Source organism: Carcharhinus amblyrhynchos, chromosome 4, assembly GCF_965287045.1.
Source record: "Carcharhinus amblyrhynchos chromosome 4, sCarAmb.v2.hapA, whole genome shotgun sequence".
Taxonomy (NCBI): domain Eukaryota; kingdom Metazoa; phylum Chordata; class Chondrichthyes; order Carcharhiniformes; family Carcharhinidae; genus Carcharhinus; species Carcharhinus amblyrhynchos.
The window spans coordinates 109,455,018-109,467,863 of record NC_137327.1 but is presented as its reverse complement, the minus strand read 5'-3'; the positions used below and the strand labels follow the sequence as shown (position 1 = coordinate 109,467,863).

Sequence of the window (12,846 nt, the reverse complement as noted above, 5' to 3'; positions counted from 1 at the left end):
TGCATCTACCCCATCTAATCCTGTTAGAATTTTATAGGTTTTTATGAGATCCTCCCTCATTCCTCTGAACACCAGCTAACACAACCTCAATCTCTCCTCATATATTAACCCTACCAACCCAGGAATTAGTCTGGTAAACCTTCTTTGCACTCCCTAAATAGCAATATTCCAGGTATGGCCTCACCAAAGCTCTGTGCAATTACAGCAAGACATCCCTGTTCCTGTACTTGAAATCTCTCGCTATGAAAGCCAACATATCATTTCTCGTTTACTGCCTGCTGGACCTGCATGCTTCAGTGACTGGTGTACAAGGACACCCAGGTCTCACTGCACATTCCCCTCTCCTAATTTATAACCATTCATTTGGTAATCTGCTTTCCAGTTTTTACTACCAAAGTGGATAACCTCACATTTATCCAAACTATACTGCATCTGCAAGTCATTTATCCACTCATTCAACTTGTCCAAATCACACAAGGATCTCTGCACCCTCCTCACAGATTACCCTCCCACCCAGCTTTGTATCATTTGCAAAACTGGAGATATTACATTTAGTTCCCTCATTTAAATCATTAATAATAGTCAATAGCTGGAGTTCTAACACGGATCCCTGCGGTACCCCACTAGTCACTGCCTGCCATTTGGAAAAAGACCTGTTTATTCCTACTCTTTGTTTCCTCTCTCTCAACCAGTTTTCTATCTCAATACATTATCACCAATTCTGTGTGTTTCAATTTTACACGCTAATCTCTAATAAACCACATCCACAGGCTCCCTCTCCAACTTTACTGGTTACATCCTCAAAGAATTGCAGATTTGTCAAGCGTGACTGCCCTTCCATAAATCCATGCTGACTCTATCCAATGTTACCACTGTTTTGATATAAAATATTTGACAGGGATTCTAGAATTTGCCCCAGTACGGACATCAGGTTTACCAGTTTATAATTCTGTTTTCTTTTCACTTCCCTTTTTAAATTGGGTTTTATTTTACATTAGTTACTTCCTTGAACTATTGCAGTACAATTTGTAAGCACTGTTCCACAATCCATAAAATCTTGGAAGATGGCCACCAATACATTTATTATTTCTCGAGCCACTTCCTTCAGTACTCTGGGATGTCGATTATCAGGCTCTGGGGATTTATAAGCCTTCAATCCCATCAGTTTTCCCAACACATTTCAATACTAATACTGATGTCCTTCAAATCCTCTCACTAAACCCTGTGTTCTTAACATTTCTGCTATCTTACTTGTGTCCTGCTCTGTGACAGAACCGAACTGTATATTCAGTTAGTCAGCCATTTCTTTGTTCCCTATTATAAATTTCATTGTTTCTAATTACAAAGGACATACATTTATCCTTACCAACCTTTTCTCCTCACATCCCTACAGAAACATTTACAACCAGTTTTTATGTTCCCCGCAAGCTCACTATTGTACTCTATTTTCACCTTCTTAATCAGTCCCTTGGTCCTCCTTTACTGAATACTAAAATGCTCCCAATCTTCAGATCTATTGTTTTTCTTGACCAATTTGTGTGCCTCTCTCTTGGATCTAATACTATCTCTAATTTACCTTGTAAGCCATGTTTGGCCACCTTTTCCATTTTACTCAATGATAAATGCAATAAGAAAATTTACAGCCACTTTGACAAGCGCGAATGACTAAAGGAAAAAGCACGCACAAAATTGAGAGCAAAAACATTTGTTTAGGTTAAGAAAAAGTGCATGGATGGAACCATGATGTTTGCACATTTGCTCTTTCAAAAGCTGAGCTTCACGCACTGGACTTCAATTTTGCAAGCAAGCCTAAGGGAAAAACAGATTAGTAACTGTACAGATACAAAATTGGCTCAGGCATAGAAAACAAACTAATTTGGTGAACATCTGTTTTATGCAATGGAGGGAGAAATACAATGAAGTTCCATAAGGTTCAGTGCTAGGACTACTGCTGCTTCTGATTTAAATTAATAACATGGACTTGCAGTTACAGAGCACAATTCAAAATTTGCAGATGACACAAAACTTGAAAATGTAATAATGAGCATAACTACTATTGACCTTAAAAGGACAAGACAGACTGATAGGAGGGGTGGACAAGTAGAGGCTAAAGTTTAATACAGATACACATTTTGGAAAAATGAGCAGAGACAATACATGCTAATAACGCAATTTTAAAGGATGTACGAAGAGAGAGATTGAGGAATTTTGTGCAGAAAACTTTTCTTGCCACTTCAAAGCAATTAACATTGCATGTGAAATCCATGGCTTTCTAAACAGAAGCATAGTATACAAAAGCAATAAGATTGTGCTACATCTGTATAAGACATTAGCTCGGCTCAAGCTGGGTAAAACACTAAGAAGAACATAAAGGCTTTGAAGAGGGCATAGAAGTTATTTCCTAGAACAGTTCCAGGGAGACTTGGATGAGTTGGGCCAAAAGGCCTGTTTCCGTGTTGTATATCTCTATGACTCTATAAGGGATCAATAGTTAGGTGCACAGGCTGTAAAGCTGGGTTTGTTCTAGTTAGACCGAAGAAGACCAAGAACGGATTTCATAGATCTGCTTAAGATCATAAAGGATTTACCTAGAGTAAATTTAAAGAAATAGTTTCAAAAGGCTGAAGGTTTGATAAGCAAAGATGAGAAAACCTGTGTAAAAAAGCGATTGGGATTTGGAATGCACTACCTGATAATGACGTCAGTAGTAATCTTCAAAGTGGAATTGGATAAATGCTTGAAGAAAAGCATATTGGAGAATGAACAATTGGCTGGAACACACATTGCTCTTTGAAAGGGCCAGTACAGACACAGGGGGCTTTCTGTGCTATACTACACTATGATTCCAAAACAGAAAACACTAGCAGTACCCAGGTCAGACAATTTCTATGGAAAAAGCAATAGAGTTAACATTTCAGGTATTTCCTTTCTTCAGAACTAGCAACGGTGAGAATTGCAACAGGTTTTAAGCATGTACAGAGGCAGGAAAGGGAGCAAGGAAGCACAAAAACAAATAAAAATCTGTAATCAGGTGCAAGGCAGGAGTGATTACATGACAAAACAGGATGATAGTGCAAGGCAAAAAGGGATGGGAATAGGATAAGAAAAGATGAGATGAGTCCAAAGGAACTGAAAATGGCAATAGCAGAATCATTACCTCTTATGATAGAGTCATAGAGGTTTGCAGCATGGAAACAGGACCTTCGGCCCAACTTGTCCATGCTGTCCAGGTTTTTACCATTAAGCCACTCCCAACTGGCTGCATTTGGCCCATATCCCTCTATACCCATCTTAGTCATGTAACTGTTGAAATGCTTTTAAAAAGGAAAATTGTACCTGCCTCTACTACTGCCTCTGGCAGTTCATTCCAGGCACTGACCACCCTCAGTGGAAAAAAGTTGCCCCTCTGGACCCTTTTGTATCTCTCCCTTCTTTAAACCTATGTCCTCTAGTTTTCGACTCCCCTATCTTTGGAAAAGGATGTTGACTATCTACCTCATCTATGCCCCTCATTATTTTATAGACCTCTCTAAGATCACCCCTCAGCCTACTAGGCTTCAGACAAAAAATGTCCCAGCCTATCCAGCCTCTCATAGTTAAAATCATCAAGTCCTGGTAGCATCCTAGTAAACCTTTTCTGCACCCTTTCTAGTTTCCTAATATCCTTGTTCAAAAATGATGTTCATGCAGAAATATGACGTTCAAAAAAAAGCAGCAGTGTTTATGATCTGAAATGATTCAACTTAATGTTGACTCTAGAATGCTGCTAAAAGTTTAATGATAAGAAAAGCTGTTCCTTGAACTTCCAGTGATGCCCACTGAAACAGTGTATAAGGCTGAGAACAGATTTCAGAGTAGAGTGGGGCTGAGAATTAAATTGACAAACTTCCCAAAGTTCAGAGTTGCACTCACAAACTGAACATAAAAGACTTCAACAAAACTTAGTTTGCATCATTGATGCAGTATAATACATTGAAAGTGTAAACAAATCACTATTTGATTTGGAAGATTATTTGTGACCCTGGACAGTGATAAGGAAGCAGAAGGACAGGCATTCCATCCCATACCGTTACCCCTGACTCTTTAACATTGCAGTGCCTCCTCAGGGCTGCCCCTCTGACAGTTCAGCTCTCCCTATTCTTTGCACAAAACCAAATTCTCTCCCATCTTCAGAATTTCCATTCCACTTACACTCTTCCCCCAGGGCCCTAGCCAAAATACATTTTTTTTTTAAATTACAAACTGAAAGCTATAATGGTTCTCTCACTCTCTTCTCTTCCTCACTGTGATTTATCTCCCTCTCAACTTGCAGCACTCTTATTTCACTCAGATTCAACCCTTATATTGTTATTAAGCTCCCATCCCATTTCCTGAAAGGTCTTCATTCTATTCTCCCACTTTCTCCGTCTCCATTGCATCTGCTCTGCTGATACCATCTTCCAATGTCTTCATGTTTCCTCAGTCAAGGATTTCACTTCACCATGGTTGACATGGGTCTCACTACCTCATTTCCTGTACTTGTGCTCTTACTGCTTCTGCTTGACCTCATCTTCCATCCCACAGGGTGCACACATTCAAGAGTCTAAGACAACTCTATTGAAATAATCCCGCCACTTGTATCACAATGTCACTACCCAAAACTTTTCTCTGTCTAATCAGCATTCCAAAAGGCATGTTTCCTCTTCAATGCCCACTATTCATTCACCACCACCCCCTCCACACACTGCCAAATGCTTGCTTCCCTTCATGGGATTTTCTCATGCAAGCACAAGTGTTGCAATGAGCAAGAGAGTGAAACCCACCAAGAGTTAAAACTAAAACTGAAACGTGGATTAAATCTGCCAATGCCTAAAACAGAGCAGAGTGAAATTTATCAACTACGTAAACAGAGCAGAGTGAAATTCATCAATACCTGAAATTGAGGCAGGGAGCAAAAGTCACCAATACCTATTGTAATTATCTATTGCACCTTCTCCCTTCCTAATATCCATGGCACCAAGTACTCCTCCTCTAAGGCATTGGTTAAAATATTACACACAGTTTGGGGCACCTAGTGACAGGAAGTGTATTAAAACCACAGTAAAAATGTAGAAAAATTCAGCAGAATAATACCACAAATGAGGCACTGTAAATATTATTAAAGGCTCAAAATTTCTCGGCTTTTTTGTCCTGAGCAAAGAACAATGTTTAATTGCATATCAACTGTTTGAGACAGTCTCAATGGGCCAGCCAGTTTTTTCCTACGTTCCAATGGTTAGTGGGGGTGGGAAAAGCACACAAGGCTGTTTAGGGAAGAGCGAGAAGAGGATGTCTTGACAGGTTATGGTCAAATTCTTAAAAACTAATTGGAATTTTGATACAATAATTGGCAGTTGCTAGTTTAACTAATAAAAAAGCCACATGACATAGAACATTACAGCGCAGAACAGGCCCTTCGGCCCACGATGTTGCGCCGACCAGTTAAAAAAAAACAATGACCCACTAATCTAAACCAATCCCTTTTCGTCCATAAACCTATCCACGGATCTCTTGAACGCCCCCAAACTAGGCGCATTTACAACTGCAGCAGGCAGGGCATTCCAATCATTCCAAACCTCTAATCATCTTATACGTTTCAATAAGATCCCCTCTTAGCCGCCTTCTTTCTCGCGAAAACAACCCCAAATCCCTCAGTCTCTCCTCATAGGACCTCCCCTCCATACCAGGCAACATCCTGGTAAACCTCCTCTGCACCCTCTCCAAAGCCTCCACATCCTTCCTGTAATGTGGGGACCAGAACTGCACACAGAACTCCAAGTGCGGCCGCACCAGAGTTGTGTAAGTTGCAACATGACGCTGCGACTCCTAAATTCAATCCCCCTACCAATAAACGCCAAGACACCGTATGCCTTCTTAACAACCTTATCTACTTGATTCCCAACTTTCAGGGATCTACGTACACATACACCTAGATCCCTCTGTTCATCCACACTATTCAAAGTCCTCCCGTTAGCCCTATACTCAACACATCTGTTATTCCTACCAAAGTGAATCACCTCACACTTCTCCGCATTAAACTCCATCCGCCACCTCTCGGCCCAGCTCTGCAACCTAAGTCTCCCTGCAAACTATGACACCCTTCCTCACAATCTACCACACCTCCGACTTTGGTGTCATCAGCAAATTTACTAATCCACCCAGCTATACCCTCATCCAGATCATTAACAAAAATTACAAACAGCAGTGGCCCCAAAACAGATCCCTGAGGCACACCACTCGTAACTGAACTCCATGACGAATATTTACCATCAACCACCACCCTCTGTCTCCTATCTGCTAGCCAATTCCTGATCCAATTTCCTAGACTACCCTCAATCCCATACATCTGCATTTTCTGCAGAAGCCTACCATGGTGAACCTTATCAAATGCCTTACTAAAATCCATATATACCACGTCAACTGCCTTACCCCCATCCACCTCTTTGGTCACTTTCTCAAAAAGCTCAATAAGGTTAGTAAGGCACGACCTACCCGCTATAAAACCATGCTGACTATCTCCAATCAATTCATTACTCTCCAAATAATTATAAATCCTATCCCTAATAATTTTTTCTAAAACCTTGCCCACAACAGAAGAAAGACTCACCGGTCTATAATTCCCGGGGAAGTCTCTGTTCCCCTTCTTAAACAATGGGACAACATTCGCTATCCTCCAATCTTCCGGTACTATACCAGAGACCAACGACGACCTGAAGATCAGAGCCAGAGGCTCTGCAATCACCTCTCTTGCCTCCCAGAGAATCCTAGGGTAAATCCCATCCGGACCAGGGGACTTATCTATTTTCAAACCCTCAAGAATATCCAGCACATCCCCCTTATCAACTGCAATACTGTCTATTTTACACCCCTGCAACCCAGTGTCCTCCACAGCTATATTCATGTCCCCCTGCATGAACACCGAAGAGAAATATTGGTTCAATGCCTCACCAATCTCTTCTGGTTCCACACACAATTTCCCTCTACTGTCTGTAACTGGCCCTAATCTTGCCCTAACCAACCTTCTGTTCTTGACATACCTATAGAACGCCTTAGGATTCTCCTTAATCCTATCAGCCAAAGTCTTCTCATGTCCTCTTTTAGCCCTTCTTAACTCACTCTTCAACTCCCTCCTAGCCAATCTAAAGCTTTCTACATACTAATAAGGGCAGTAAAAAGAAAAGTATAGCAGAACAAAAAAAAAGTGTGGGTACACCAATAAAGTTAGGAATGGGTGGAATAGAAGGCAATCCTACAATATGTAGTTTATGGAACTTCCTCATTTACAGCATGTAGGTGGATAATGCTATAATCAAGAAATTAGAGCAAATAATGGTTTTGTTTTCATGTCCAGTGCTTCCAAGCCAGCAACACATATCATGCAGCATGATTCAGCAAAGGTGTCGACACTACATAACATAATGGTCACCTCCGACAATGTGAGGCAAATTTAGTATTATTCGATGATGTGAAAATGGTTTGCATGATCATGGCTTTGATTTCACCTGGCAATTCTTGAAATATCATTGTATCGTACATTTACCAGTGTAGCTCAAGGGCTTATGTTATCAAAACACATTTACATCAATTATGGCCTAAAAATATTGATAAAGTCTCCTCTTTCTCAGCTTCCTTCAAAATAATAAGTCTTGTAAAAATAAGCTTTAATTTTTGTAAAATATCAAAAAATATTCTGCATGACTTCATTAGGTGAATTTAATAATATCCGCATTTACTGCATTAAAAAAGGAACAGTAGTTTTGACATCTTTGAATGAAAGCTGACCCTGCTACACGTTGCACAATTTTTTAAAAATATTGTGCAGCACACCGCATCACATAAATGTCTCTAGAAACACAGCTACACATGCACACAGCTACTAGTAACATTACAGTTTGTCATTTGGAGTTAGAAATGTCTGAAGATGTTTGGTCAGTTAAGTCTTACAGAACTTATGAAATTTAATTTTATTCAAATTTATTTTATTAGTATTTAATTTTAGAAACAACAGTACTTACCATCATCTTTTCAAAGAGATCTAAAATCTCCTTCTCAGAAAGATTCATAAAACATTCCTCAAAAACTGGTTGTGCTAGTGGCAAGTCGCACATAGCTGTCGAGTCAGTAGGATGTTGTATGTGAGGTTTCTCTTTTTTGCTAGCTGACTTTCGAAAACTGGTTAATCTGTCACGCTGTCAAAATAAATAAATTATATTAAAATCATTCCACAAAAAAACTTTGTATTTATATTTGTCTAAAATATTCTATTACAAGCACATTCTTTACAAAAGCATGCACATTTCCAAGGATTTTATATGAAAACGATACAATTTCATGCCTCATTTGTGACAAAGCAGTACAATTATTGTTGAGTACTAAATTAAAAGCTACACTTTATACCTTTCAAATGCCCATGCACAGAGGAAATTAGGAGATTAATTTGGCTTTTAATTTACTTGGAAATTTGATGCATCTAACACCTTAAAAGATCATAAACTCTCACGAATATACATGCAGTCATAGCTTGCTTTAAAATAACTTTTCGCCCTTGTTCTAGAAGATTCCTTTAAACCAAAATGAGGATAAACAATATGAATCTTGAATAAAAAATTCCACTTCACCAGCTACGGTTTATTTGGTAGCACTCTTGACTGAGCAACAACACTGTGGGTTCAAATCACACTCCAGTGTGAGAACAGTCGAGGCTGACACGTCAATGGAGCACTGTCAGAGTTGTCATCTTTTGGATGAGACAATAAAGATGGGCATAAAAGAGTCCATGGCTTGACTTCATACAACTAGGGAGTAGTGTGTCCTGGACAATATTTGTCCCTCAATCAACATCACACAAAGCAGGTTATCTAGTTATTATCTCATTGCTGTTCGTGCAGCCATGCTGTGGCTAAACTGGCTGCCACATTTCAAACATCAGAACAGATGGCTACACTTCAGATGATATCCAACCATCATGCAAGATACTAAATTAATATTTTCTTTATGATATGGTTTCACTGAAGAGTTAGCTATAAGCACAGAAGCACCAATGTTGACAGATGCATCAAAATGTCAGCTGTTCAACCTTATGTTGTATGTATGTGTATAAACCAAAGTGCAGTAGTGCTTCAACACAAAGTATCATACAATAGTATGTTGTAGTTTTGGGTCTTTGCAACCCTTGGGACAAGTCCCTGAACTCAGTTTGCTGCTGGGGAAGATGTAGAGCAGAGGCTTGACCTTTTAGACAATCTCACATACAATGCAGTCCAAAACCAGTTATTAACAGCCTAAAAATTGTCTGCATGTTTTTTTTAATGCTGGCCTTGAGGAAACCTAATGATGGAGAAAAGCACACTTAGCTAGTTTAAACTCAGTCATCTGAACAGCAAAATCATAATCATGCAATAACGAAAGATTTACCTACGTTGTGCCAAGGTAATAGAACATTCAACAAAACTATTGTTTTAATTTAAATGCCTTGTATCAGTTGTTAGCTTGGCATGCATAGTTAGAACATACAAAATACAAGCAAGTTAAGAAAACCTCGTTAAGTGCAAAGATGCTTTTAAATGGCTTGTTTGTGATTGATTTTGTTGAAGTGCCTGTAGGTTGAGTCACCGCCCATTAATTCTGCTTCACATAAATATCTTCACATAATGAGAAACATACCAAGAAAATTCATTCATTATGGAATATGCTTGTGTCATGCAAATATAACAATCCAATCTCAAAAGATTACATTTTGCAATCCCATTTTCAAGTTACCTTACGTAGTCTCAAATTTCATTGGGTTGGAATGCTGATTAATGAAATAATGGTTACCAAGAACAGGCAATCCCATTTATTAATTTATATGAAAATATAAATTTAGAATCTGCATAGTAGTTAACATGGAATAACTTGTATAATTCATTGATCTCATTAATGTTCAAATTGTTTGCACAAACGATTAGGGATCCCAGTTTAATGCAACCGCTTTCAATTTATCCACTCAGTACAAATGCAGTAGAGGCCAAGACAGCTCTGCAAATATCGCAGTTTAGTTTATACATTTGAAAAAAACTTTATACGCAAGATTGAATTGTAATTGTGAACTTTCTACTCATAAAAGGAGCTCAATAATTACAATCACCTATTGCTTGAAAAGGTCAGAACTGAAATATACTTATGCTAAGTCATGATGAGTTTTACCACTTCACCTCTTTCTTCTTCCAGAGACCAGGCTGTGGAATTCAATTTTCCAAAATTTAATTTAACCAACTCATTGTCCATCTCTGTTCTCTTGCAGTTGTAAATTTATTCTATACAGTACAGAGGTCATAAACTCTGAAAGCCTAAAAATCTTAAAAAGGAGTCCTATTTTAACTAATGCAATCCTATGGAGTACCAAATAAGTTCATTGAGCAAGCTGAGAGTGGGTTTAAAATACTACAAGCCAAACTGAGGAAATGCAATATGTGTTCTCATTAGTATCAGGTTATTCCCCAAACATAACAACTAATGCCCATTTCTACAAAGGAATGTTAAGAACTACAATTTTTAGCATGCACGATTTAGTGATTAAGGTGCACATTAAACAGTAGATTCCAGAACAGGCTTACCACATCATCCGCCAAAGTTTTTATGTTAAGGTTCTGTAGAAGGCAGAGAAGAAAAAAAGAAAACATCACCCACAACTGCAAAATATACCCAACCGCCACATCAAATTTTCAAGCAGCGGATCATTGTACTTAGAAGAGTCGAGTCTTGGAAGTCTGGCCCTAGAAAATCAAAAACTAAAATGCTTTAGGTTATGGCTGATTTCGAGAGTTTGTTACATTATGTTACTGAGTCCAAGTTTGAACTGAATTTGGTTTCAACTTCCTTATGCACAGAGCCAAAACAACATTTTGTCACAAAATAATTTTCAGTGATACTTCATATGAAACATTTGAAATATAGTTCAAGCAATCAAAATAAATGAATTAAAATCTCAATTAGTTCCCACTTTTATGAAGTGAAAATGTTCAGAAATCGACAATATTTCAGTCTGCAAATGTAAATAAATGTTCATTAATTGTGCTACATCACATCACCTTATACATCATCTCTTAAAATTTAGCTTCAAATAGCTTTCTAGTCAAAGAATCATTCTCAAAGCTTCCCCCTCCTCCAAATTCCTCTTTGTAAGCACATAGTTCAGTTTCTGACCAGGTGGGAGCACATAGATCAGTTTTAACAGAATAATATGGTAAGGTCCCAATTGCATCACATCAGTTAAAAAAAGGTGAAGAATTGGTGAATAGCTTGTACATGCAAGTAGAAAATAAACTACATTGAAGTACATAATTTGGCATTTTCTCATCTGAAATCTCTTCATACAGGTTATAAGCCACCTTTAAAAACTACAGCATCATTTTTATATAGTATTACATTGCATGCACAGCACAAAAATACATCATTCAGTCCAACCAGTCCATGCCAATGTTTTTCCACCAGAGCCTCCTCCCATCTTTCAACATCTAAATCTATCATTGTGAACACAGTATCTCCTTCCACCTCATAGGCTTGTCTACTTTCCCCTTAAATGCATCCACATAACTAAGTTCAATCACTCCCTGTGATAATGGATTTCACATTCTCATTTCTCTGTGTAAAGAACTATCTTCTGCATTCCATTCTGGATATCTTGGCAACTAACTTATATTAATGACTTCTAGTTGTGTTCTTCCTCACTAGAAAAAACATTTTCTGTTTTCACGTTATAATTTTAAACCTTCTACGTGGTCACTCCTCAGCCTTCTTTATCTCCCCAAGAGAAAGGAGACCCAGCCTATCAATCCTCTCCTGACGAGAATACCTATACATTTCTGGCATCATCCTTGCAAATTCGCTCTACACACTCTCTAGTGCCTCACTAAACTTCTCATAGTATGGTGAGCAAAGCTGCATGCAAAAAGTTTGGTCTAAACAAAGTTCAAATCAAATTTTAGCACAACATCTATTTTTCAAGATTACCCTTTAGAAATGAAACCTTGTGTTAGATTTGCTTTTTTATGGTCTTCCAAACCTGTGGCATAATGCTTAGTGATTGGGGCACTTGTATTTCCATTGCCTAAATAAGATCAGGGGTATCACATGAAGCAACAACATCACCAACACAGAAGTGCTAGAGAACTGGACAAGGCACCTGTGAAACACTAATGACAAGATGATTGAGACTAGCAGAATACATATTTCACTTCCCAGACACACCAGAGTGGCAGTAGATTTTTCACCACCAGCTGGAAAAAGGAGATGGGATGCTCAAAGACAACCTGTTGAAGAACACTTAAGGACGGCTTTCTCTTGTAAGACATCAACTGGGCTGGAGTGAAAGAATTTGCACTGGACTGAGGTCAGTGGCAGTGTCTTGTTGCCCATTATCCCACAGGAGACTGGAGGAATCAAGACGAAGTAAACACTTTCATGGATTTGCCTTGTAACAATAAGATCCAGAATTAATTAAAAATGAATGATGGAATGTAATCTATCCAACAACAAGGGAAAATCTGCCAGCAGCCCACATTCAAAGGAACTAATGAGATGCATCCTTTCCCCAGTAACGAGATTAGCAGCCATCTGGATAAAATCAGAATCTCTACAGTGCAGGAGACCATTCAGCCCATCAAGCCTGCACTAACAATCCTATCCAGGTCCGAATCCCTACATCATTAATCCTCCTGACACTAAGGAGCAATTTAATATGGCCAATCAACGTAACACACACATCTTTGGAGCGTGGGATGAAGTGAAGAGAACACAGACACAAGATAGTGAGAAACAAAGGTGAACTGTAATTGCATCTTTAGGTAT

The 12,846-nt window shown here is 38.7% G+C and overlaps 1 protein-coding gene across 4 annotated transcripts in view; it reads right to left on the bottom strand.

The window, feature by feature from the left end:
• Nucleotides 1-12,846, bottom strand: part of diaph2 (diaphanous-related formin 2) — an 814,006-nt gene that overhangs the window by 733,146 nt on the left and 68,014 nt on the right. For 3 of the 4 annotated variants that reach the window (XM_080187721.1, XM_080187724.1, XM_080187722.1), the window contains exons 2-3: nucleotides 10,614-10,646; nucleotides 8,034-8,207 (exon numbers count right to left, since the gene is read on the bottom strand). In XM_080187721.1, the coding sequence (XP_080043847.1) occupies nucleotides 8,034-8,207; nucleotides 10,614-10,646 (207 nt within the window). The remainder of the gene's footprint in view (nucleotides 1-8,033; nucleotides 8,208-10,613; nucleotides 10,647-12,846) is intronic. The other variant, XM_080187723.1, reaches the window with a different exon arrangement.